The 27,300-nt window shown below is 47.0% G+C and overlaps 4 protein-coding genes across 4 annotated transcripts; 3 read left to right on the top strand and 1 right to left on the bottom strand.

Moving 5' to 3' along the window:
- Window positions 1-1,302: 1,302 nt before the first annotated feature.
- EsH8_V_000995 (uncharacterized protein) lies at window positions 1,303-4,163 on the top strand (the record flags this gene model as incomplete). The annotated part of the gene is made up of 7 exons (XM_083273511.1): window positions 1,303-1,318; window positions 1,377-1,652; window positions 1,706-1,848; window positions 3,108-3,701; window positions 3,757-3,825; window positions 3,900-3,993; window positions 4,054-4,163. 7 exons carry the CDS (start codon window positions 1,303-1,305, stop codon window positions 4,161-4,163), a joined length of 1,302 nt encoding a protein of 433 aa, XP_083126226.1.
- A 1,231-nt stretch (window positions 4,164-5,394) lies between these two features.
- EsH8_V_000994 (class I SAM-dependent methyltransferase) lies at window positions 5,395-7,015 on the top strand (the record flags this gene model as incomplete). Its single annotated transcript, XM_083273510.1, has 8 exons — window positions 5,395-5,442; window positions 5,503-5,532; window positions 5,611-5,701; window positions 5,766-5,807; window positions 5,874-6,028; window positions 6,105-6,142; window positions 6,480-6,852; window positions 6,971-7,015. The coding sequence occupies 8 exons, from the start codon at window positions 5,395-5,397 to the stop codon at window positions 7,013-7,015; spliced, it is 822 nt and encodes a 273-aa protein (XP_083126225.1).
- Window positions 7,016-7,539: 524 nt separating this feature from the next.
- On the bottom strand, window positions 7,540-8,984 carry EsH8_V_000993 (uncharacterized protein; the record flags this gene model as incomplete). Its single annotated transcript, XM_083273509.1, has 5 exons — window positions 7,540-7,894; window positions 7,954-8,003; window positions 8,198-8,280; window positions 8,340-8,712; window positions 8,811-8,984. 5 exons carry the CDS (start codon window positions 8,982-8,984, stop codon window positions 7,540-7,542), a joined length of 1,035 nt encoding a protein of 344 aa, XP_083126224.1.
- Window positions 8,985-22,685: 13,701 nt separating this feature from the next.
- On the top strand, window positions 22,686-24,044 carry EsH8_V_000992 (uncharacterized protein; the record flags this gene model as incomplete). Its single annotated transcript, XM_083273508.1, has 3 exons — window positions 22,686-22,907; window positions 22,960-23,210; window positions 23,276-24,044. 3 exons carry the CDS (start codon window positions 22,686-22,688, stop codon window positions 24,042-24,044), a joined length of 1,242 nt encoding a protein of 413 aa, XP_083126223.1.
- Window positions 24,045-27,300: the final 3,256 nt, after the last annotated feature.

Genomic DNA, 27,300 nt, shown 5'->3' with positions numbered 1-27,300 from the left:
TGCAAGACGACAATAGAAATGATACGCTTCACAAGAAGAATTCAACCTCTTCTGTTCCGGTCCAGAATAATACCAATCATGGTATACAGCTTCCATTGCTGGGCCTCAATCCAGGTGTACATGAAACACTCTCATCGGTACAACACTCAAGCAAAGGGAAGAAAAAGGCAAAATATAAACGTGGGTTACGAAGTGATGGGAAAGAGGCTGCCATCACTGCGGTTGCGACAACCTCTCCATCTAAGCAAGAGGCAAAAGAAAACTACCGTCGCCCCAAACCTCCGGCCATAACAGATCTTGCATCGGAAAGATATGGACAAGATTTTGGGCCGAAGATGTCTTTAGAAATCAAGGAGGAAGGACTTGGCAAAATCTCTTCGCCAAGTCTAAGGAAACCATTGCGCTCAACCATCCCCGAACCAATGAGAAAGAAAGGAGTCGACAGAATATCATCTGGTTTGCAAGATGAAACCACCCAGAAACTCGAACATCCTTTCAATAGAATCCAAGTTCACATGGTTGATACGGTCATGTTATCATTCATGGACTGGCTGGATACGAAGCTGAAAGTCAAGAAAGAAGATGAATCGCAAGAGCCAGAGACACCGCTGCTAGTCGCTTCTTCTTGGAGTTCAACCAGCCGTGATGAGTCTAAGTCTACTTTTACTCCAGTACCTGAGCATGGGACTTCGCAACAAGCGAGGACAAGAAGCATCCAGTCTACCTTAGACGTCCCCATGGGGCCATCTCGTCAGCTCTGTCTTGCTCTCAAATCCTTTCCGACATCATCGCCGCCGCCGTCGCCTTCATTATTAGCATCAAGATCTCGAAGTCTCGTGCCTGAGCAGGAAAGGAGCGAAACGACAGGACACCAACTTTCCAGGAGCCAGTGTCCAAGCCGCAAGGCATTATCGGCTGTGCCGCCCTCTCTTTCTCCACCTCCACCAACCAACATACAACTAGAGTTACCATTGGCAGAAGCCTCATCTTCCCATGTAGCCGTTGCAGCAGCGGCTCTACTCCCAAAGAAACGAAATGCTCGCAGATACCAGAGTGCACATGCCCGAGGTCTCTTGACACCATTGCATGCAAAGAGGCCAGGGCAGCATGGCAAATCAATCAATGGAAACAAAGAGCAAGTTGACGATGACGATGATAAGGATGGGAGCTGTCCACCACGGGCAAAGCTGTTCAAACTTCATGAAGACGGAGGTAATGGCTCAAAGCTCGCTTGTCCATTCTTCAAGCATAACCCTCGGAAGTACAAAAATCAACGTCCGTGTTGCGGGCCAGGTTGGAATCATGTCCACCGCATCAAGTATGCCGCCTTCCTTTCAGATCTGATCAGGTAATCAACTGCTGACAATCTCCCAGAGAACACCTCTACCGCAAGCATTCGTTTCCCAAGTTTTCCTGCCCGCGATGCTCTCGGCCATTCGAGACCCAGGCAGATCTTCAAGCACACGCCCGCTCTACATATGCCTGCGAAGTCCGTGAGCTGGAGGCTCTGGGTGTCATCACTCAAGATCAGGAGATGAGGCTTCGCTCGCGCAAGAAGACGTCCGAAAAGGACCTTACAGAAGCAGAGAAGTGGACTCGAGTGTACGGTATCCTCTTCCCTGACGTGAGAGAAAGGGAAATTCCGTCACCATGTAAGTTCGGATCCCTGCTTAGTCTGTGGAATCAGAGTCACCGACAAACATAGACTTCAATAGTGAAGATGCCGAAACGAACTTTTGTGGCTACGAAGACTACCTCCGTCGCGAACCTCCGCCCTTGGTCCGGCAACAACTCGAACAGGAAATGGATCATGAATTCGGCGTTCTCGAGTTGCGGACGAAGCGGATGGTGATCAAAATTGCACAAAAACTCCAGGTCATACTCTTCAGGGAATTTCAACAACTCGAAAAACAAGAGCGCGGACTGAAATATCAATTCAGTGTCGATGTATCAAATTCTCAGACAGTCGGGTCTACCTTCTCGGCAACGGACACGCCATCGTCCATCGTGACGACTAGCAGTCCGACACTCCAGATTCCTGACCCCTTGGGTATCTTTGACGACCACGCCAATCCAGACTCAGACGTTAACTTTGACTTTAATGCTGATTTACTCTCTGAAGCCCCTTTCGCTCAAAATCAGATGCATTTGAAGGAACGCAGTCTTGATTGTGGATTAACGCAGACATTCGATCATCAGCAATCTGCCATAGCACAGCCAATCACAGAACTGCTCAGTGGGGAGCAATTTAAGATGCCATGTTATGGACTAGATGAATTTCAGGATTATTGGGATCATGCGACGGACATTGGATCTCTAGGCTACGCCCCATAAACTATCACATTCTTTTGTTGCACGAATTCATTACACTCGCTGTCTATCGCGTGCGATTACCAGCTATTTCTGGCACAGCCTACATCATGAATGCCATGCATCTGCAGATATCATTTATGAGACAATGGCCAATACCGAATTCCGGTCGTACAAAGTCTCACAGTCGTGGTCTGGTCCAGCCCAAGTTGCACATTTTTTGGTGTCGGCGGTTCGATGTTCCCCGTCCCCGCAATCCGCTTCGGAATTCCGGGGAGTGAGATTCGGAGGTATGCTAAATATTTCACCCCGTAAAGCCGTAAATTCTGGGCAATGCTCCTGCTGACTACCAAATGTGAACACCATCTGCCGGATCCGGAAGACAACATCATTCATGCATGTCTTGGCTCTTAGTCCCGTTGGACGCCACGATTTGACCTGCCTAGTCATCCAAGCCTCTTTGCGGGAAACGCTTACGTCGACCCGTGCCACAGCTGCGCGGCTTCGACGGCCTAAATTCAAAAGAAAAATTACCTCGAGCGTCGTCAGTCGTAAATTGATGGTTTTATAAAAGACCCGAGACGGTGGTCTCAATGAGTGGGATTTGTTTTATGCACGACAACAATTCACCAGCAGTAGATTCACCAGTAACAGAAATACAGCAAAATGAGCGACATATTGAAAAGTGCTTTCCCCCCGAAAGCTAGCCTTACAGAGACAAACTTGCCCGATCAGAGCAACAAGGTAGCAAGCGTGTTTCCGCAATCTGGGAGCAGCACATAACTCATTTATCTTAGGTTTTTATAGTCACCGGCAGTTCTGGTGGGTTGGGCAAGGAACTCGCAAAGATCCTGTACTCGAAGAACGCCAAAGTGTACCTGGCAGCACGGTCTGAGACGAAGACCATGGCTGTGGTTAGCGAGCTCAAGGAGTTGTACCCGGAATCGAGAGGTCATTGCGAATACTTGCACTTGGATCTCAGCGACCTCACGACCATCAAGCAATCCGCGCAAAACTTTCTCGACAAGGAGAGCCGCCTTGACGTACTGTGGAACAACGCTGGCGTCATGACCCCACCCCAAGGGTCCAAGACAGCTCAGGGTTACGAACTTCAGCTCGGCGTCAATGTGCTGGGGCCATTCCTCTTCACCCACGTTCTCCGCCCGGCACTATCGGCCGCGGCCAAGGATGCACCGAAGGATTCAGTTCGAGTAGTCTGGCTGTCTTCTGGTACGGCTGCCGGGGCTCCTAAGCCCGCGGTCGACTTTAGCAACATAAATTACGCAAAGGACGAGGGCGCGTGGACAAAATACTCGAGGAGTAAAGCGGGCAATGTTGTGATCGCAGCTGAGTTCGCGAGACGGACAGCAGGCGAAGGAATCATCAGCATGGTAGGCGATCTTCACTCCCAGTGGTGAACTAAGCTGTGCTTACAATGAAATCCAGAGCGTCGACCCCGGAGTTTACCTGACGGACTTGCAGCGCACAATGCCATGGTATCTGAAAGTCATTGCGGTAAGCCACGCCAGATCATATTACATAACCTCCACAAGTTTTTTCTGTTCCTAACACGCTTCATCGTTTGTTAGAAAATACTCTCTCGTGACCCAATGAACGGTGCGTACACTGAGCTGTTCGCTGGTCTTAGTCCCGTCGTCACCGGGGCGAACAACGGAGGGTGGAGTAAGTGCTGCATAAATCCTCGAAAACAAAGTTGTCAATTGATTCTAACAGATCTTGCAGTTATTCCCTTTGGTCGCCTTGCATCTGGCCGGGCGGATCTCCTGGAAAAGGAGCTTGGTAAGAAGTATTGGGAATGGGCAGAGGAGCAGATTAAACCGTACATCGCTTGATGAATGAATCCTGACTTTGGAGAGCTTTGTTTGAATTAGAGTTGAAGCCGGCACATTTATAGATTTCTTACAATTAGTACGTACACTATGACTTCCTCGAAGCTTTTTTTACAATGTTTCTCCGCGTATTGTGCGTAGTGGAATATTTAATATCTACAAAAAAGGTGGTACTCCCGATGCTCATTGACTTGATCACTGCAAGAGACATGTGACATCTTCTGGTTGAAGCTTGCCCTCCGTGGTGTATGAGTCCCAGTCATCGTGTCAATCGGGTAACAGTGTGCTCAGCTTTCTATTCATCGGCCTCGGCAGCCCGGTGTGGGACTGCGGGTGTTGGGCCGAAGATCACCTTGAACAACCGATCGGCTGTCGGCGCAGGACGGGTGCAGGATTGTTCCGCGCGGTTGAGTGAGATGATTGGATCAGGAAGGTGCTATAATGGGTCGATACTGACATCCGCATCAGGGCCCGGACATGTACGGATACAAGTGTTTGAGTTGGAGTGCTCATTGACCGGACTACTACCGTATCATAACAGGGCCGTATTGCAATGCGGAGTACCCTGTCAACATGCATAGTGATGCTGCCCTTATTGCGAGTTATTCGCCAGAGATACCATCGCTTAAGTGAAACTGATCACATACTACTGTTCCCCACACTACTCGCCAAAAGGCATGCTCGAGCTACGATTGACTGCCCACCAAGGGATCAATACAGAATTTTTGTAGATCTGGTGCAGACCCAGCGGATTATGCCAACAAAGATCAACCAGGAACTATAAACCAAACCCACACTTGTTATGCTGCCGATGGCCATAGCTACTGGAGTTCAGCCCCTTACTCTACTACTACTTTACTTCTAGTCTACTTGGGCATTAGTTCTGGGTTTGTAGACACGCTGAAGCATTACACAGCATTCTCCTTCTTAGGTACATCAGGTCTATCTGAGTTATTTGGAGAACATTCTCTGTTGCTCCAACAGATGAGTTGGTGCACAACCTCGCCGGACCCACACATGCCCGAAAAGAGGCAAATCCGCCGTCAACCTGCATTCTGCATTATGCATGTTTGCACGTTGGTTCTTCAAAAATACCAAGAAGAGGGGTTATGGTCGACTGTCTGTCAACATAAAACTACGGACCTCCCCATGGACGTTCCCTGTCGGGTCTCGAGTTCTCTACTTCTCTTTCCAGACGCCAAGACCATATCCAGAATATACAGCATCTGCAGTCATGGCGAACAACGTAGATCATGGTGCTCAGCTAGTTGCTGACGATGAGGTGAGAAAAGGAATTGAGGTATCCCAAGCCCGTAGGCGGTGTTTCTAATTCCAATTACAGATCGGCACCGATACCGAGGCGGACCTCGAAGTGAGTCAGAGTTCAATCATTTCTACCTAACGCGAATTTTCCCACACCAAGTTCATTAGATTATTGACGTCTTTACAGAGCCTCCTTACTGATTCCACCAGTCTAAGAAGCTCGATTCTCGAGTACCGGATCGAGAATGGCAGGTCGTACCATTCCTACAAGGACGGCAGTAAGCTACCCGTCTCCCATCTAATGGCCGTTCACTATAGAAATACCCTAACAAAAGATCATAGAATACTTTGTCCCCAACGACGAGAAGGAAAGCGACAGGCTCGGTGCGATAGCTCTTTAGAACCCTTGTTTTTTCCACTTTTCTTAACATTGCTAACCTGCGAGATTAGATATGCAGCACGAGATTTGTTATCTCACATTCAATGACAGACTAGGAGCCGCTCCGTCCTGCGATGCAGACGCCAAAGTCGGTCGCGTACTCGACCTGGGTACCGGCACCGGCCTGTGGGCAATCGATTTTGCCGACCAGCACCCTGAATCTGAGGTTGGTTAGACCAGAAGGAGACACGATCCAAAAACATATTGCGAAGATGACTAACCGCGATCACTTGTTTATTTAGGTGCTGGGCGTCGATCTGTCACCGACCCAGCCACAAGAGTATGCCCTCCTTTTGAATCAAGCCTAGAGTTTTGGAACCTCCCGCAATGCTGACAATACGCTGCAAGAGTGCCGCCTAATGTCAGGTTTGAAATCGATGACGTCGAGGAAAAATGGCTCTACTCGCAACCTTTCGATTACATACACGCTCGATTTCTCAACGGGTCTCTCACCGATTGGAAAAGATTCATAACCAGAGCATTCAAGTAAGTCTTATACTCTCAATATCAATAGGGACTACCAGTATTCCAAATCTGCGTACTGTGACTACGGATATGTTGTAACTGCCTTTAACTTAGAGCGATGAGTGAAAGCTTAACACAACAAACCAATTTAGGCACCTCAAACCGGGCGGCTACTTCGAAATTCAAGAGGGAGACTTCCGTATGCTGTCTGACGACGGCACATTGTTACCTGATGCACCCCTAGCGAGATTTAGTTCACTGGTCCGGGAAGCATGCGAGATGTTCGGGCGGTCTTTTGCCGATATCCCTTGGCTGAGGGACATCATGATTGAGGTAGGGTTTGAAGATGTGACCCTCACGACCCACAAGTGGCCAAGCAACCCGTGGCCTAAGGACCCTCTTCACAAGAAAATAGGCCAATGGAACTACTACAACTTCGCAGACGCTTCCGAGGCGATGGCTTTGGCACCGTTGACCCGCGCTCACCAATGGACGCAAGAGGAGGTGCTCGTTTTCTGTGCCACCGTGCGTAAGGATATGAGGAACATCAGCATCCACTCGTATACATCGATGTAGGCAATCCAGATTATCTCTCCAATTCCTTCAACTACCGTTCAGCGCTTTTGCTGACTAAATTCTTTAGTTTTACCGTGGTGGCAAGGAAGCCAGTTCTGGCCGAGGAACCTAGCACAACTTCAGCTTGAACTTCTTTTCCTTAATGGACTAAATTCTCTAATTTCGTCGGCATCGGTTTCCTAGCGTATAATCCACTAAGCTGAACATGTTCCTATAAAGTCTGAGTGATACAAGAAGCCAACTGATTTAACCAATTTACCATTGCCCTTGAAACCGTAAATACAATGCCAGTGTCGACACGCTAAAGCAGGACCGTCTCATCATGTGACATTAATGACAAAGCTTAACTTATCCCAAGCGCCCATCGGAACTCTTGGCAACAGCGATGATCTTTGCGGCAACCTAGCCTTGGTAGCAGTATAATACATTACACCGGAAGGCTTGAGCCTGCCATTCCATTTCGGGGTTCTGGGCCACGAGTTCTTGGCCCACAAGAGTAAAAAACGGATTTTTGTAAGCTCAAGGTTCGCGGTTGGAAGAGCGGAAATGTACACCATTTTTATCCCAGAAAGCCCAACCACCAATGACTCCTTTTTAAACTCCGTAATTTCACTCTTCTGGTATAGCCGGCCGTCCTTATTTGTTATTCTGTTCGACGCTGACGCTGAAGATATCTGTCCTTAGAATCTTCCCGTCGTGGTTGTGTTGCCCGAGTATGCTTTCCTGGCTTCCCTTCGCTATCACCGTCGTTATTGGTGTGTCACTGCCATCGAGGCTGATATCGTAGGCCCGCCTCTGCGTTCTTTTCCTGGCTTCGACCGAACTTGAAAGCTCGATGTTCTCGGACCTCATCTTGCCGCTCGGCCCAGACCCGTAGTTCTCGTATGTTCGACCGGGGCCGGAACTGAGCATGCGTTTACCAAACAAGAGCTCGCCAAGGGGCTGGAGGACAGGAATGCACGCGGCTATAATCAACGTTCCGCCTTCTACGCTGTTGAAGGCAAGAAGGTTAGTCCCGGATAAGCGATGGTTCTTTGCGAGGCTACTTACATGGTCCAAATAACTAAATCGGACGTGTCATCTAGTAAGGCAAGTGTCAGCTAAGAATCGTCACCCGCAAAAAGCTCCAAAAACGTACATGAAAAGTCTTGGCTTGCGAGACTCGGGACCCGGGTACATTTGTAGATAGCCACGATTGATGAACTGTGCATAGTTAGAATAGTTTGCCGTCGACGGAGGCATAATGGTAGGTCTCTCACATCGATCCAATTCCCAAAGCAACACTCGGAGCCACCTTCTTCTTTATGCTCAGCTGCAATCTGACCAGCACGACTGCAGGGTATATGGCGAGATATGCGTCAATAAAAGCACCAAGCGCTAGTTGTATGGTAATTAGTAATTTGTTCATTCCGTCGTCTTCAGGTGTTATGGCTTACATCCTGTAGAGATGGCCATTGATACCAGAACCCATTTGTCCCAACATGTCCCTTTAACGGAGAAATCCCATTGCGAATTTGTAGGCTGGCAGTGTGTGAAGAGGCAGATCATGTTGACGGTCAGGTCGATCAAGAAAAAGATGGCCATGCCCCAGAGAAAATTCTTGTGCCATCGGCTCGGGTTCAGCAGGCGGGTGAGTAGCGCGACAACGGCAGCTTTGGGTAGGCCAAACGACATTACACCTGCCGGAAAGCCGGCAATGGTCCAAAATATGGCCTGTTGCTTCTGCTCAATCGAAAGTGTATCGAAATGGCGGCCGTTGCCGTGTGAGACAGCGATGATGGCAGTTCCAACATTGACCCAGCAGCAGATCTGCAACGAGGAGTTAGCGCCTCGCCAGCTCGTTTACTTTGCGCCAGTTGATATCGCTGCGGGATTTTGAGCGTTGGCTGCATACGCGAACGACTTACCACGGATGCGATGATTAAGTAGTCGTCCAGATGGATCTTCCCCAGCATCTTGCCCTTGACAAAGATTCTTGCTGCTGCGAAGAGGGTGCTGAGGACAGTGACGGATAGGATGATTCCAAGGGACGTTGGCCCCTTGTCTTCGGCCTCCCATGCCGTCGATTGTGCCGTCGCCATTGCGAGGAACCTGGAAGAGCGAAAGGTTCAATGAACTTGCGGATGATGAAAAGAATGTGGCGCAAAGGATGCCACAGGAGCCGTCTACTTGGGGAAGGGCGGATCGAGATAATAACAAGAACGCAAACGTGCTCTCGAAGGGGGAGGGGCGCAGATCAACAGCGGCACGATCCCAAGGTGCAGACCCTCGCAAACTCCATTGACTCTGTTGGATTACTCAGCCAGAATACAGGGAGCCGGCCAGCAGCAATATCTTCACTACTGCTGCTGCTTCCAACCTACCTACTCATGCATACACACAGATATACACAACTGAAGAATACAGTACCGGTTTTGACCTTTCGCTGCTTACGTTCGATTACCTCCCGTACGGGTAACCTGTGATTCCAACACTGATCAGTGGTTAACCTCACAGTAACCACTAGACTTGTGGTCAGCTTCACTGCTTCCACCACAATACCGCAGATCAGCAAGGTTCAATAGAAGAGACAGGCCGCTAACTCCCCCGCTCCGTTTCGACCGGTAGCCGGCAGAATTAACGGTATTGTGCTAACAAATCTATCACGAACTTCACCTAGTTAGTTCCGACCAACAGTCCGTTCTAACCAGGCTGTTGAAGACCTCGGAATACCTTCGAATCTCCAGAAGAGACAGCGTACAACAGTATATACAACTAGCTGGCAGAGCGTCCATCACGCAGAAAAAAGCCATTCGCGGCACTTGTGCGGGCGGAGCTATTACCACCTACCACCTACTTCACCGCCTTCCACACCAACTTCGCCTTCTACACCAACTTCACTTTCTACACCAACTTCACGTTCTACACCTACTTCGCCTACTGCGCCAACTTCATTTCCTACACCTCCGTTGCCTACTTCGCCCACTTTGTTTACCTTGCCTTCTCCTCTTCCTTCGATTTTGAGTTTTCCCTGTTACAACCTTATTATCTCTACTACTGTCGGTAGCAGGGATCAATCGCACCATTCTCACTTTCGCTACCAATTAAACTTTCTGAAGCAGCCAGCAGCAGCAGAAGCAGCCCTTCCACAGCAGCTGGCAGTTAACAGCAGCCAGCAGCCGGCAGCTCTTCCACTCCTTCCACTTACCATTTCTTCCACTTCAACCTACTGTTCAACAGTACAACCAACTGTCCCATCAACTGCGCTGGCAATTATTCCACCAACTGCCGCCCACCACCACACTGTTCCAGACTATATGCCTCCATCCAGGCAGTTCACAGACTTAAGCAAGGCATACACCAACGAGATGAAATACGGCGGCGGCAAATGCGATGTGTAGGAGACGAAGCTGTTGATCTTTCGCGATACCTGCCAAAAAGTAAGCATCCCACAAGCCCAATTCGCAGGCGTCTTCTCCACCATGTTGATGGATCGGGCTCTAACCTTCTACTTCAACAACCTGTATTCTACCAACCTGGACTTCCATACAATAGTCAGCCGCCTACAACAGCAGTTTGAGACAGAAACCCGTCACCAACGGAATCTCACATAGTGGCAGATCACCACACTACCCAAGATCATACAGGACAACCCCAGCAAGGCTAAGGATGAATGCTTGGAAATCCTGCTTTTGAAGCTAAGTACGCTGCAACAGGCGCTTACAAAGGACTACCATACCGATAAAATACTGCGTGACCAAGTGGTTAATGCCTGTATAGACGTCAAGGAGAGTGATCACTGCCTCAACAACCCAGGCCAGACGTATGAGGCAGTCTGCGAGCAGCTGCGAGCAGCAATCAGTACAGCAACCCGCCGCAGCCAGCCCAGCTGGTCAGGCTGGCCAGACAGAGCAATACTGGACGGACCGTACGTATAACGGCCGCGGTAGGAATTCGCGATTCAACCGCAGCCACCGACAGTCTAATAGACCATTCCGCAGCAACCACTGTAGTAGTGGCAATACGCCTCCACTAGCTGTAATGAAGTGCTATCCCATTGAGTGCCAACTAGCCCCATTTTCGCCAAGGGCGGGGTAGAGCCAATAAGGGTGTAGTCAACCAGTGAGTTAACCAATAGATATCTAGTACCTCTATTACCTATAGATTTTAGGTATGCTAGAGGTACCAGCAATCTCTATTGATATAAAGAGCTACATTACAATCTAAACAGCCCTTTTGCGTCTTCCGCTACAGCGGCTGTGTGAGGTTATTTCTAGATATCTCGCCTAGCGTCTTACGCAACCTTATTGCCTTTATATTACTATAATAGACATAAGGCGAATTAACCTTTCTTGATCCTTTATAGTGGTCTTGCTAAGTAATAGAGGTATTCCTTTTATCTATAGCCCGTTGTAGCTATGAAATCTTCTTACTTTTTCCTACCTATCTAAACTCTTTAATAAGTATAGCTGCAAGCAGCTTCCGCCACTTATACTAGGTTTCACCTTCTTCTATATAGGGTTACCTTAAAGCTGTAGTAGGAAGCTATTTATAACTACTACTTCTAGTAGGAAATTCTAGGTAATTACCTACCAACCTCCTTAACAAATAAAGCGGCTGTATTAATAATAAGACCTCATCTAATCCCTTATATCAACACTATTTATTCTATAGTTATATATATTAATTACTCTAGGTATTAGAAGGTCCTTCTAGACGTCTAGACTAAAGACCTGCCAGGCAGCCCGCTTTACAGCAGAGTCTCCAGCTGGCTGGCAGCAGGTGTATACAACCTCTTTACTACTCTAGAAGACAGTTATAAGGAAGAGTATAAGAGCGTTATCCTTCTATATAAATTAGTTAACCTATAGTATAGTTAGTAGGTAGGTAAGTAGGTAGATAGGTAAGTAGGTAAGTAGGTAAGTAGGTAAGTAGGTAAGTAGGTAAGTAGGTAAGTAGGTAAGTAGGTAAGTAGGTAGAGGTGTAATACCTACCCGTCTGATGTAGTGATATAGTATATCTCGCCCTATAGAATTCCCCGTCCTTTAGTCTCTTTCTTAGCAACTAAGATCTCATCTATACTACTATCCTTCCAGTAGGTTCTAGAAGCTCCAACCTGCTGTATACGTAAGGCCTAAAATAGTTATATAAAAGCAAACAGGTTGTTTAAAAAGATGTAGTAGATTACAGCTAGCAATAAGGCAATAAGTATAGTAACCACCCGCTATATTGGTGTTAATACAGCTAGCTGGGCTGGCTGTGCTGGCTGTACTAGCTGTACTGGCTGTGTTGACTATATTAACTATATTAACAATATCTAGGTAACCAACCCGTATAGGCCCTTTCTATATACATGCTACAACCACTATAGATAGTAGCCTGCTTAGGCTAACACCTAGATCTTATACCTAGTTGGAATAGGCTTTATTAGAATCGTTGTTATCTTAAGAGATCAGCTTATAAATCAGACTATAGCTTTATTAACTATAAGGTTAGACCTAGATATATAAAAGGAATCTCTAGTCTCTTAGATGTAGGCAGACCACTCGTTAACCTTCTGGTATACATCTAGTATTACATCTTAAGCTTAGCCCCGTCTCTATCTTTATCCTTACCTACTTAACTATATAGTTAACTATATAGTTAACTACCTACTAGACTACCTAGTGGTTAACTAGCTGGGTTAAAACTTAGCAGTATTAAATATCTACAGCCGCTAGAATAATAGCTAGAAACGATTCCTAGGTATAAGCTGGGTGAATAAATAGATAGGGTCTTCTTTCTATAGCTGCTAAGATAACTAGTAGCCTGCTATAGTAGATTCACTATAGATCCCTATATAAAGTAGGATTCCTATAAAGAGGTAGATTTCCTTTATAGTAGTCTCCTTCTACTTATTTCCTCTTACCTCCTTAGGTAGTAGGCCCTCCTTAGATAAAGGCGCTATATTCATCCACTTAACCCACCGTTTAACAAGGCTGTATAGGATGTACTATAGGAAAAGGTTAAGCTGGCTTGCTGGCAGCTGCTATATCTGTTAAGCCTAGGCTGGTATATTAAAAGGTATAAAAGAGCCTGGAGGTCTACAGTCAACAGTAGGAGGTTCATAGGGCCGGACTATTACAGCGTCACAACGTTCCGGCATACAGTCAGCAGTACAAGCAGCAGAAAGGTCTTTTGGAAGGACCTCTACTACTATACAGCTGCATACAGAGGTAACAGAAGCATCAGAATCACTAGAAGACATCACAGCATTGGTTGAGATGGTGGATTTGGTGGTGATACCAGGTAAAAGAGCATAGGGTTGAATGACTGTATCGTCATGTATCCCTTTGAATGCGGGGTAATAATAGGGATAAAGTGGGTATTATTGGTCTTGGCGAAAATGGGGCTAGTTGGCACTCAATGGGATATATGCAGTAAGCCAGGCTGTTAGTCAACGAAACATCCTATCGACGAGAGGCGCAAGGCCTACGATCGATACAGGAGCAGCCAATACGTACAGGACCGATCGATCGCCGCGTTCATCCAGTTCCTTACCTGACACGAAGGTATTAAGGGCATCAACGAGATGGAATCCAGCGCTGGTGTCAGGTGTCTTAGTACCGAGTGAAGAGGTTAGCAACTAGCATGTAGGTATTAAGTATAACTGCCATTTGAATCTGCCTTCTCTACAGCTGTGGCGCCCGTACGGCGCCTTTATCCCCGCTCCGGATCAACTATTCCCCGTACCGGACCCCGGTGGGTCCCCAGTGCCTCCCCAGCACCCCTCTCCCGGTCTACGCTCCTAACACGATCCCCCCTCCCTATAGGCCCTGCCCTTAGGGCTGGGTACTGCTATTAGTTCCTAACCGGTTGGTGGCCCCTAGTGACCCTACCTCCCGTCTGCATCTTGAGGGAGGTCTAGAAACCTCCCCCAGGCTTTATAGGTACAGGATTAACAGTCGTCTCCCCAGCCGTCTGTTAATCTACATTCTATACTTATTCTACTAGCGCCTGCTCAGCTAGATAGGCTGGTCCGCCCCTAGCGGACCCCCGCCCATCCTCCAGCTAGGTATAGTCTTCCTAGCCCCTACTCCTCTAGTAGGGACTACTATTTCTGCTAGTAGGGACTCCTATCCGCCTGGCGATACCATCCAGCTCTAGTAGTAGGCCCTCCCCTACTAGTACCTCCCAGGTGATTCCCTCTACATTATCCCCTCATCCTTAAGTAAAGTCAAGCACCTTCCCGGTTGTTAGCCCTCCTTTATCCTTCCTATAGGGGTTAGTCCTCCTTATAGTAGTAGTCCTTTATTCTAGGGTCTCTTTAGACTAACCGCCCTATTTTTATACGTATTAGTTAAGCTGTTAACCCTAACTCCGCCTAGTAGAGGCAATCTAATTATTAGGGCTGTAAATTAAGGGGGAGGGCTGTAGTACCTCCCTAGTGCTCCCCTCCCCTATATAGCTAGTATACCCCTTTTCCTAGCAGCAGCAGGCTCCTTCCTTTTCTATTACGCCTGTTAAATAGGGATTCCTCTACTTCTTCTACCTCTTCTACTTCTTCTTTTTCTTCTTTTCTACAACCTCTATTAATTCGTTTTTCTATACCGTTTTTTTACTACGCCGCCGCCACTACTAACAACAGTAGCAGCAGTAGTAACAATAGTAGTAACACTAGCTCCCTCCCTACTGTTATACCCCCCAAGCAGACCCCTAACGTCCCTACCCTACCTGCAGGCCCTATTACAGCCACCTTCTAACTCTAGACTTATAAGGGTCGGGGAGGCAGGAAGAAGGCTACTACTAGCAACCCCCCAGCTTAACTCCCCCTCCCCCCCCTCCTTACTCCTAGCGCCACTAAGACTACTACCGTTATTACTACTACTAAGGCTAAAGCCGCCGCTACAGCTGCTGCTCCTACTAATCCCCCCGCCGATAACTCCCTAGTAGTCGCCCCCCCAGTCGATAATTCCTAGGCCCCTACTCCTAAAGTTGTAGCCGCTAAGCCTGCTGTTATTACTAAGCCTACCTTAAAGGGTAAAAATACCTTAAGCCCTATCCCCCCTAGCAGTCCGGCTGCTAACACCCCCCTAGTGCCTCTCTAGTTATCTAATAATAAGGATGATATTAAGGGCTTTAATGCTGTAGTTTACACCGTACCCTGCTGCTACTGCCTCTAGTAGATAGTAACTTAAAACCCTAACGCACCTAATACAGGCGTTAATCCCCTCCCCTACTGTATAGAGTCCACCTATAGGTCCCTAGTGCCTCCCTAGTAGTCTCCTGTTATTACTAATCCGTTTTTAGCTGCTAGTAATAAATACACCTGCTGCTACAGTATATACAGTAAGGAATACGTCTAGGTAAGTTATCTCCCTCCCCTAGGGCAACTACCCCTATAGTTAGGTCCTTACTAACTCTCTATAAGGTAACCGTACTACTACCTCTACTACTATCGCCTTTAAGAATATTTTTAAGAAGCTACATACTAAGTCTAATCCCTATACCGCCTAACGCCTTAAACTTGTAAGTCTTATCTAGTAGGTCCCTAGTGCCTCCCTACTAACCCCCCAGTAGGACTCTAATAAGAAAGCCTAGCTTGCTAGTAAAAAAGCCCTTTAGTATAAAGCTGAGAACGTTAAAAAGCCTAACTACAAGCGTAAGGCTGAGGAGGCTGAGGAGGAGTAGCTGCTCCGCTAGGAGAAGGTTAAGGCTATAAAGGAGACTACCTCTACTGTAAGGAAGCAGGTCTATACCACTAGAGAGTTAGTAGATATCTAGCTGGCCTACACTAAGGCCGTTAAGGCCTAGATAGAGGAGATTTATTCTCTTTAAACTCTCTTTAGAGAGTAGGGTGTTACCTATTCCCGTATAGTAAGTAGTTATCCCCTAATACCTCCCTAGTACCTCCCCCCTAATCCTATACTATATATCTCTAATTTTCATTTCAGCATGCCTCTAATCTTAACTCTAAGCATGGCTAGGCCCTTAACGACAACAAGGAGATTAAGAACCAGCTTAAGTCTAAATTTTTTAATACCTAGAGGTAGGGACGCCTAGGTGCTCCTCTTTACTACCCCTAGTACCTCCCTAGTAGTTCCCGTCTATTGTTTCTAGATTTTCTTTTTCTAAGCTTACTCCAGCCTTACAGCTATTATACTCCCTAGCTAAAGGGCCTAAATAATAATTTTTAACCGGCTGGCATGCTAAGTCTCCTCCTAACCTCTAGTACCTCTCTAGTACCTCTCTAGTGACTTTACCTCCTTTTTCTCCCCTAAATATAATTATACCTATAAGGTATACCTCCTAGAGTCCTAAATTACATTTTTTTCTTATCCTGCTTAGGGGGCCCCCTTCTTACACCTAGTGCCTCCCTACTGCTTCTCTACTAATAGGACCCTTTATTTTAGTCTTTCTCTAGCTGTAGCCGTTAGGTACTCCAGCTGAGAGGTCTAGAAATCAGCTTTTTAGCTCCGCCTGCATGTAAGGTCCCCCCCCTTACCCCTAGTAGCTCCCTACTAGCTCTCTAGTTACTTAAGCCTTATATTCAGCCCTAAGTTCTATAGCGACGTTCCTTTAAGGTTCCTAAGAGTTTTCCTTATCCTTATAACCCTTCTATTTAATAAAGTACTATCAGTTGTATAGCAGCCCCCTATAACCAACTACCCTATCCACCTTATAGATATCCTCTTTAGTATTATTAATTAGAACGTCTTACAGCAATTCCTCTATACTATAGAATTTCTTAAGTTAGGAGGGTAAGAAGACGTTATAAATTCTATACCTCATCCCTACGTCTAGTTCATACGCCCGGCCCCTATTAACTACCCGGGTTACTATAAATAGTTCTAGAAACTTATCTAACAGCTTCTTTAAGGGTTGCCTCTACTTAATATATTAAGTTAACAGTAGTACTTTCTTACTAACAGCAAACTTAATATCCTTCCTCTGTTTATTATACTACTTAGTGTATAATTCACCTATTACTTTCAGTAAGGCCTATATAGCCTCCCGCCAGCTCTATAGTTGCTATACCTACACCCATACGGATGGAACTTCATGCAGTTGTAGCCTAACTACTACTACATCGTTTAGCCCCTTTAGCATATAGCCTATTAGGGCCTCTACCAGTAGTACCCGGGTGGCGCTATACTAGGACGTATTATATACGAATTCAGCTATAGGCAGCCATTACGCCTAGTCGTCTTAGTTAAGGTTGTAGAACGCCTGTAGGAAGTATTTAACGTTCTAGTTTTACTATTCCGTCTGCCTATCTATCTACAGGTAGTATACTATACTTAGTTTCTTCTTAACAGCCAGCAGGTAGCATACTACCGCCTAGAATCAGCTTGTAAATAGGGATCTATAGTCTAAAATTATCGCCTCTAGTATCCTATATTATAGGTATACGTTATTAACTAGGAGAGTCGCCAGCTTATTAGCTGTAAGTATATCCCTTATCGGGAGGTAGAAGGCGTATTTTATAAGCCTGTTAACTACTACTAGTATGCTGTTATACGTTTTACTAGTAAACCCCCTTAACGTTAGTAGCTTAGTAATAAAGTCTAGAGTTATATATTCCTATAGGCGGCTGGGTACTAGTAGTAGTACTAGTTTCTTATACAGCAAGTAGTACTATAGCTTAATCTACTAGCAGACGGCGTATGTAGATATATATTCCTTTATATCCTTCCTTATCGATTTCTAGAAGAAGGTTTAGCCTATACGTTTAAGGGTGTAAGTTACTCCCAGGTGGCTACTTGTTAGCTTGTTGTAGAATGCTTTTAGTATCTAGAGTCGTATTACGTAGCCGTCTAGTACAACCAGCTTCCCTTTATATTATTAATAACCCTTACTATTACACAACTAGTTAGGTTCTAGGTTCCTAGCTGTCGGTAGGGAGGCCCCCTTATTACCTTACGCCCTTTTAATCCCCTCCTTAAGGCTCTATTTAAGTTGCTTAGGTATTACTAGCAGGCCCTCCCCTTCTTTAGTAGTATTACAGCAGACTATATAGATCGTTATACCTCTAAATCGCTTGAGGAAGTCGTCTAGAAATATATTGTTAGCCTCCTGCTCCTCCTCCTGCATAGGGTGATAATCCAGCCGGCAGGATAGTCCGTCCGCTACGTTATTCTTGCCTGGCTGATAGTCGATTTTAAAGTTAAATAGGGATAAGTCCTATAGTAGTCTCGCCTGCCTGCTGTTAAGTTAGGGCTTAGCAGCAAGGTACTAGTACCCTAAGTGATTAGTAAGGAATATAACCTTATACTGTATATACAGTAAGTATTACCTCTAGTATAGGGCTGCCTCTTAGATGGCTAGTAGCTTTACTTCTAGGGCCCTGTATCTAAGCTCTACCCCTTATAGTTTGCAGGATAGAAACGCAACAGGTCCCTATACCCCATCTTAAAGCTAAAAAAGGACACCACTAATAGTAAAGTTTAATACATCCGTTTCTATACGGGTGGGGAGCCGTAAGTTAAAGTAGCGTAGCACTAAGGCCTTTATAAACAGGATTTACAGCTTATAGAAGGCCTCTATTATAGTAGCAGTTATTACCAGCTCCCCCTTTACCTTATCTATAAGCCTGTCAGTTAGAGGGGTATATACTTTAGAGTAATTCTTAATAAATCTCCTATAGAACTCTATAAAACCTAGAAAGACTTAGATGTCTTTAACGCTACTAGGCACCAACCACTTTGCAATAGCGTCCATACAGTCTGGTTCTATTACTACTCCCTCTAGCGATACTATAAATCCCAGGAAATCAATAGTTTGTATATAGAATACATACTTCTCTAGGTTGGCGTATAGGCTAGTAGCATCTAGCCGGCTAAGTACCGTCTAGACGGCTGCTACATAATCTTTCTAGTCCCTTATAAAGATCAAGATATCGTCTAAGTAAATAATACAAGTAATATCTACTAACCCTACTAGAGCGTTGTTAACGTACGCCTAGAAGGTAGCCAGTACGTTTACCAGGCCGAACAGTATAACCTAGTACTTAAAGTAGCCGTACTACATCTAGAACGCCGTCTTCTACTTATCTCCTAGACGGATACGTACCTAGTAGTATACGTCTTTTAGATCTAGCTTAGTAAACCAACCGGCCTTACCCAGCCTATTAAGGATTTCCCTAATTAGAGGTAGGGGTGTATAATTCTTAATAGTAACCTTATTAAGCCCCTAGTAGTTAACGTAGAGGCGTAGCTTTCCTCCCTTCTTAAGTATAAATAGTATTAAGGCTCCCGCCAGGCTCTTTAATTATTAGATCTAACCCTTAGCTAACGTAGTAGCAATATACTCCTATAGCTCTTCTAGCTCCTTTTCCGCTAGTAGGTAGATAAAGCTAAACGGCAGCTTTATCTCTAGCTTAAGTTTAATAGCATGCGTATAAGCCCCTTCCTCTACAGGCCGTCCCGCTAGGTCTACGTTAAACACATAGCTCTACTCTTAATATTCCTCTAGTAGGACGAACGGCTTACTTAATACTATAGCTGTTGTTAGTAGCCTAGAAGCCGGTAGGTCCCCTCCCTATTAGTATAGTCTCCTTATTATAGGGGAGGCTACTAACACTACCCTTACTTCTTAATATATATAGTAAATCTCCTTTATACTCTATACAATTTAGACTGTTTCTTCCCCTAACAGGTACGTCTAACCTAGCGTCTCCCACCCTAAGTTCAGCCTAGCCGCTTGTCTCTAGGGGATCCCTAGGATAGCGTTATACCTATTGCCGTTACTAATTTAGAAAGGGTACAACTTCATCTTAGTAATACCTAAGTCGTCTACTACCTTTATTACTACCGTTACCAACCTATAGTCTAAGGCCTATAACCCTTACATCCCTCTTAGTAGTAGTCCCCCTTAGCTGACTACTGGCGGCTTCGCCTTATATAATATTCTCTAATTTAAAACATTCTCGTCAGCCTCTAGGTCGATTAGTACCTTACCCCTCCGCCAGCTGCATACCGTTCTTATACGTATTTCCGCCTTAAATCAGTAGTATAACGCCTTATCTTAGGGTAGTTAGATGCTGTTAACCCCTAACGGGGCACCTATACATCTCCTCCCTAAGTATTTTAGCTCCTTACATTAGTAGTATTTCTCTTTAGTGTATTCCAACGAGTAGTAGCCTGCCTTCCTATAGTTAAAGCAAGTAAGGCCTATTCGCTATTATCCTAATAGGGGTAGAGCAGCCAGTCGGCTGGAGGTACTCCCCTCCCGCTTAACCTTATTGTCGCTAGGAGTTGCAGCTGTAGAGCAGGAGCTCTTAGTCTCTATAGTAGCCTGCCTCTCTTTACTTGCCGTCAGCTAGCTAGGCACCCAGCAGCTACGCCGTTCCCCCTACCGTTAAGGGTGGTTGTCTATAGTCTCCCTTACGTCTGCCTTCCCTATCGTCTCAGCTCTCTTAGCTGCACTATCTAGCTTCTACTAGGTAGGCAGTAGGCCTCTAGCTAGGATCTACTTCTTTAAGCCTAGTAGTAGTCGGTTTAGAATGTAAATCACCTAAGTCCTCTCCAGCTGCAGATCAGGGTACTTAGCCTCAACAGCTTTATACTAGTTAATAAACTACTAGTAGGTCTACCCTAGCTTCTACCTTATCTCGTCTAATTCCACTACTACACTAAATACCTAAGTATCATCGTTAGCAACGCTATCACGTAGCTACTCCTCTATTACCGCCTAGGTAACCCTTAAGACGTTATTATTATAAGTAAGGGCGATATAGTTTATCTATTTACAAGACGCATTACCCTCCAGGCAGGCCCTAGCGTACTACACCTTCATCTTATCTATATTAAATTAGTCCTCTATAATATTAAACTAGCTGTTAAGTTTAAATAGGAAGTCGCTAAGGTCCGTCTAGATGCCTCCCTTATACCGGATTAAGGCCAGCTGCTTCATCTATACGTCCCTTCAGCTGCGTTTATACTTGTATAGGGGGGTAGTGGGTTCCACCCGGCTACCCATCGGCTCCTCCTAAGTCTCTCCCCTCCTAAAGGCCTCCAGCTGTTCGATTTTCTTCCTCTTTCTAACCCAAGCTAATTCTTCCGTAATCAGCCGGTCTAGCTCGCTTTCTAAGAGGTCTTTATAATCGATTTCTCCCTACAGCACCCCTAGTAGTCTACTAGGGGTCTGCAACTCATCCGGTGTAGGTTTATAGGTTGGGCGGAGCATCTACGCGTTTAAGCCGGATCGCTAGGTAGCAGATTATCTCCTAGTGATCATCGCCGCCTCAACGGTCGGTACTCCTACAGGTAGGTGGAGATTCAAACGTATCAGGTGTCTTAGTACCAAGTGAAGAGGTTAGCAACTAGCACGTAGGTATTAGGTGTAACTGCCATTCGAATCTGCCTTCTCTACAGCTGTGGCGCCCGTACGGCGCCTTTATCCCCGCTCCGGATCAACTATTCCCCGTACCGGACCCCAGTGGGTCCCCGGTGCCTCCCCGGCACCCCTCTCCCGGTCCGCGCTCCTGACAGCTGGCAGCGCAGAAGATCTTATTGCGCAGTACTGCCAGGCTGCTGGATCTACAGCTAGTAGCGACGATGAAGATAATGATGATCTATTCACTACGTCGTACTACACCACTGCACTCAGCAGCCAGCTGCCCAACAACCAGCAGTCGTACAACCAGGTGACCCAGCAGCTGTATACGGATGGAAGGAGGGGTTACATGTAGTTGGCAATACCACCAGTTGGAACGGTTAACAGAGGGAGGATAGGTAGCTCTTCGATTCTGCAGCAGTTAACTGTCTAACGTTAACTGCCCACTTTGTTCGATTCCACTGCAGCTGACAGCCCGCTGTCAACTACCCATTATTCTATTCTATACGAAAATATGGTGTATTCTGGCAGCGCTGGCACAAAGTAGAAGACTGCCAGTGTTGGATTACACAGCCAGAATACAGGGAGCCGGCCTGCAGCAGCAGCCGGCCGCGGCCGCGGAACCCGGAGATCCAACCTCCGAGCTGCCAGCAGCGATATCTTCACTACTACTGCCGCTGCCAACCTAACTACTTATACATACACACAGATATACACAACAGAACAATACAGTACCAATTTTGACCTCTCGTTGCTTACGTTCGATTACCACCCGTACAGGTAACCTGTGATTCCAACAGACTCATTCTTCAATGAGAAATTCACCGCGAAATAATCAGTACGTGCTGAGACCAAGGGACGCTCGACGAGATTCAGCTGGCAAGGGATAGCCCACATTTCTCAACAATCAAACCATTTATCTCCTGCATAAATGTGAATACCAGCGGGTCGTTCCTTTGCTCTGTCCGGGGTGAGCCAACGATGTTGGATCAAAAGTCCGATGTTGGGCCAATACATTGTTTTCATTCGCCAACAGGACCCAGATCCAAGTCAGCATCCTGGCGGAAAGTCGTTTCCACTCGCCTGGCGGGTGGGTTTCCGAGTGCCCGCGCTGCACAAACCTGGTCGCGAGCGGTGGATGTATCCATATCGACAGGGCTGCCAAAGGAACTATCCGCATGTTGGAGCAGAGTCGAAGAAGGGGCCTGCGTGAAGAATATGTGGTCGCAGGAGGTTTTCACGTTTTCGGTGCTTGGCAGTTGTGAAATGGAGAACAAAAATCCCCCTCTCCGCCCGGCTATAGCCATTGCAGGCGGTTTGAGCCAAGAGTGTGCAATGGAAAAAGCTACTATATATGTGGCCTCCCTGCTTGGAACCGAATCGGTCGCATATTCTGCTTGTTTTGCCATCGTCGCTACCATTACACGAGTCACCCGCCTCCTATCCTGTTCTCTATTACCCAATTCAAGCCACGCTCTCCACTCACCATGGGTTCTGTTCCTGAAAAAACGCCCTTGGGTTCATCTTTTGCGATCCAGGCGAGCGACAAAAAGGCTGTGGTGGGGCTTCTGAACAATATTGGAACCCTCGGCGCCTCCTTCTCCCCTGACGACAATGACGCGCGTCTCAAACTGCTCAAGGAGGCTCGCCAGTTGGTTCAGGCCCTGGAGACGCCCAGAGAGACCATGGTCAAACACTTGTGGGCTCAGGTAGGATGTTTCCTGGTGTATCTAAGCTTTGACTAATCCAGCTGCCCTCCAGCCAGGTGCTGTGTTCGCCATCGCCGCCGGAGTCGAGTCAAGCCTCTTCAAATTCATGGTTGAGAATCCTGGCCCCAAGAAGGTGGAGGAGCTTGCTACTGCCCTGCGCTTTGGTCAAGACGTGCTGTCACGCCTGATGCGCCACCTCGCCTCGATGGGATACCTAAAGGAAGTTGGCAGTGATGAATACGAACCCACAAACTTTGCCAAAGCGCTGAGCCTCCCTACTATTGGTGACGGGTACTCCTGCGTGTAAGTAAATCTCGCTTGGGCATGTGAGTTATTTCCGGGTTTTCATGTTAAACACCTCTGCATAGAATTGGGGGCGTGTGGCCAACCTTTTGCAACTTTCCCAAATATCTCAGGAAATACGGGCGGAAGATCTCGGACGACCCGACAGAAGGACCGCTGCAAGATATCATTGGCAAGGATGGCCACTTCTTCGACCACGTCAAGACCAACTGGCCGGCCGGGGAATTTCAAAACTTTATGGCGGGATACGGGCAGGGCAGGGCATCCTGGATGGACGCGTGCTCATTCCCAGTCGGCGAGCGTCTTGTCAAGGACGTGAGCTCCTCACCAGACACAGTTTTTATCGTCGACATCGGCGGCGGCATCGGCCGCGACCTGGACGAATTTTGCCACAAGCACCCTGATGCACCCGGTCGCCACATTCTACAGGACCTGCCACACGTTATCGAGCAGGTCGAAAAGGTCGACCCCAAGATCGAAACGATGCCATACAATTTTCACACAGAACAGCCCGTCAAGGGCGCGAGGGCCTACTACATGCGCTCTGTGCTGCACGACTGGACCGACGAAGTCTGTAGTAACATTCTGGCGCGCGTGACGGCTGCAATGAAGCCGGGATACAGCAAGCTGTTGCTAAACGAGAACGTGATCCCTCCAACCGGCGCTGATTGGCAGACAACAGCACTGGACATGGTGATGATGACCATCTTTGCGTCGCGGGAGCGGACGGAGGAGCAATGGCGCAATTTGCTGGAGCCCGCGGGGCTCAGGATCTTCAAGATTTGGTCCCGAGGCGAGGGGGTGGAGAGTCTGATTGAGTGCGAACTGGCATAAGGCGCGAAGATCTGGAGAAGTGGAAAGTGAAGTGTTGGTAGAAACCCGCACAAAAATAAAGTGCTTGTGGGGGGTCATCACAGCTTTTGTGGAACAATCCATCTAATAGACTGGGCATCATGCGGGCGACCACAGTCTGGGCCAATGCAATGTGCTCGTTGGTTCGACGTCGTATGTTTTCTTCTTCAACAATACGGATCTGATTATGCTAAGGCATCAATATTGCTTGACGGGGGGTTCATTACGCAACGGCCCGTCTCAAGGCTTAAATCGGCCATTCCGTAAGTAATTACCACCAGGCTGTCCAGAACAGGAATTTCCTTCCGATCTCCACCGTCGGCTAAATCGTCAAAAGAAAAAAACAGACTCGAGCTGCGATTCATTCACTTTGGCGCCGAATAATAGCGTCGTGTGCCTTAATATGAGTCCGCCATCACGATGTCATCTCTATACTTTGGCACGAGTTGCCTGATATATATTCGCCAACGCTTAAGTGTCCAATGCTCGGCAAGGTAAGTGTGGAAAAAGTGCTATATGCTTAATCCAACACTACTAGAACGTTCAATCTTGGATGTCGCAAAGCGCTTGTTTCAACGGCAAGGCAAGACACCAAAATGGTTGAGTTGCACCACGTGTATTATGGACTGAGCGACAGCGGCACCGCGACCACCATGGCACGGAAACAATGACCTCGAGTACAACGACGGACTGGGATGTAAGATTTGCACGGGCCAATGCCCTAAAACAGCCATAGGATGTGTTCTCCTGGTCCTCTGCTGTTCTAAGCACTTTATACGGAGTACGGAGACTTGTCATATGCAGGATCGAGCTCGGATTCTGCAGGGCTGTCAGTTCCATTCCATTGCTACCTGAGCCTTGCTTGAAGAATCCCGTTCCTTGATGCTTAAGTACGTGCCGTTGCAGCACGGCATGCAGCATGCGCCCACCGTAGAAACCGCCCACCACCCAGGGTGCCAGGATACCTATTCATTTCGGCAAAGTGGTCGAGACGCACGCCGCGGAAGCCACACACGTCCCCGGATGCCGATCGTTCACGGTCCGGCAGTGAGCATGAGAACGAATCCAAAACTAAACCCACACCAACAGCACTGGCAGTGACATACTGATCACAGCGGAATCTTCAATTCGCCAACTCCGCTGTTAGTCGATCGCATCGAAACTGCCACGGTCAACCCTTGCCAGAAGAGAGACCAACTGGTCCCAAATACGATGCCATAATTGACCTCAAATAGGACTGATGCCGGCCCCAGGGCGATGCGATTTGCAATTATTGCCAGCGGGGCAATCAGATACAAGAAGAAGTCTACGACAGGTCTGGCTGACTAAGTCTACTAAGACGTTGCTTTGGTCTGCGAATAGTCCCCAACCAACATATACGTATGAATACCACTCATGTCAAATCTGGCTTTTGACGTTGGCAAGACATGAGCCAGAAGGTTTCACATCTTAGTCTGGATGAACCGACGTTCTAGATCCTACTCGGCTCAGAATCTTCCCTGTCTGTTCCTGCGCACGGAACCGTTGACAATCCAACCGTTGCCAGTGTTGGCGTTATTACCGCCGGACAGGACATCCCAGACAATCCATAAACTTCGCTTCAGCATAATCGGGCTGAGCTCCGATATTTTCAGCCCTCATCTCAGACTGACCATGGTTTTTGTTGCAAGTAGCTACGAATATAGCAGAGGTCACGGTCTACTCTGCTCGCGCTCACAGCTAACAAGTAATTTACACATATGTTTCATGTGAAGATCTATCCATTATTGACACAGTTATTACTTATCAAGTACTAAGAATCACCACTCCCTACCATACTAGCAATCAGCTTTGTTTGTAATAGATCAGATACCAGTCCCATCGTTCTTGAAAGTCCCTCGCCAGCTAATTTTCACATCAATGCGTGAGTAATATGTGAATTAAACAGGACTCGATTATATTGGCGCCGCAAGACTTCATGGTATAGGTAGTGTTGGGGTACTGAGACATTATCAATCCATACTTGGTGAGAAATATTCGCCAAAGACCACCATATTCATCATCCCTAGCGCACATTTTATTACACAATCCCTAGACTCCAAACTGCTTTATGATGATATCACTAGGTTCATTGAGCTTTACACACGCAAACGCACACACACACACACACACATCTATATATATATATAGGTTATTCTTTGATCTTGAATACTTTGACCTCGATAAGCCCTTGCGCGAGGATCACTTGATTTCAGGGTTGTCACGGTACACATAAGCCGTATTTGCTGCAGCGCAATTGGGATTCTGCTCTTGCGTCACACTGTTTGCTACTTGTTGGGCGATAAAAGTTTACAATGGCCTTCTAATAACAACGTCACGATATAAAAACGTCTCAAAGAGCACATTGAATAACTTTAGCTGTCTAGTAACTCGTGTCCAGTGGCCTTGCTAAGCAATGCCATCTTGCCTTCCTCCAAGCCCCAACCGAGAATGTTGCAAATGAAGAATCTGGAGCACCAAGTCATCTCAGAACTAAGCCCGTGGTATAGCCTCTCAAGCAGGACAGCCTCCGGTTCTCTGCACGCAAACAGCCCGGTGATTCTCGTTGGGGGCATTTCCAAGATATTTCGCGCGACACTGGGCATCAGTCCAGGCGGTTGTAACGTAACACTGCGGATGAGCTTTTCGTCAGCAAAACGGTTCCGGTAGTAGCGAGAGTAAACTCGTTGTTAGTGAATGTGCTCCTTGAAGACGTACATCATTATAGTTGCCAGCAGCGTTGTAACAGGCCGTGCCTCCGACATCCGAACAGAGTTGCAATGCCGCGATCACAGCGCCATTTGAGCTGGATATCTGGCAGTGGCAGGCAAACTGACTTGCTACCATGGGAGTCCTGTATATGTCAGTAAACGTAGCGAGAGGACAAACATTTTGGAAGAGAAACGAACCAGGCGGCGAAGGCGAAAAGACTGATGACATTGGCCTTCATATTGGAAAGTTTTGACGGTTGATGTCGATATGGGAGCCGGGTAGGTTAGTTCGGTATGCAAGGAAGTTGACGATGAGGATTGATAATTGAACGGGAAAATCAGTCTAGCAACCTCAACCTTTATACCTTTTTTCTTCTAAGGCATTCTCCCTTTTTCGGCATGTCCATAAGGAAATCCCCCCCCTTTCACAATTATTTCAACAATCTCCGATCATGCTTGCACCTTTGGGACTCCTTTCCTCCTCCGGATGCTCGGGCTCTTACCCACTG

This window comes from Colletotrichum jinshuiense, chromosome 5 (assembly GCF_051148585.1).
Source record: "Colletotrichum jinshuiense chromosome 5, complete sequence".
Lineage (NCBI taxonomy): Eukaryota > Fungi > Ascomycota > Sordariomycetes > Glomerellales > Glomerellaceae > Colletotrichum > Colletotrichum jinshuiense.
This window is presented reverse-complemented; position numbering and strand designations above follow the sequence as displayed.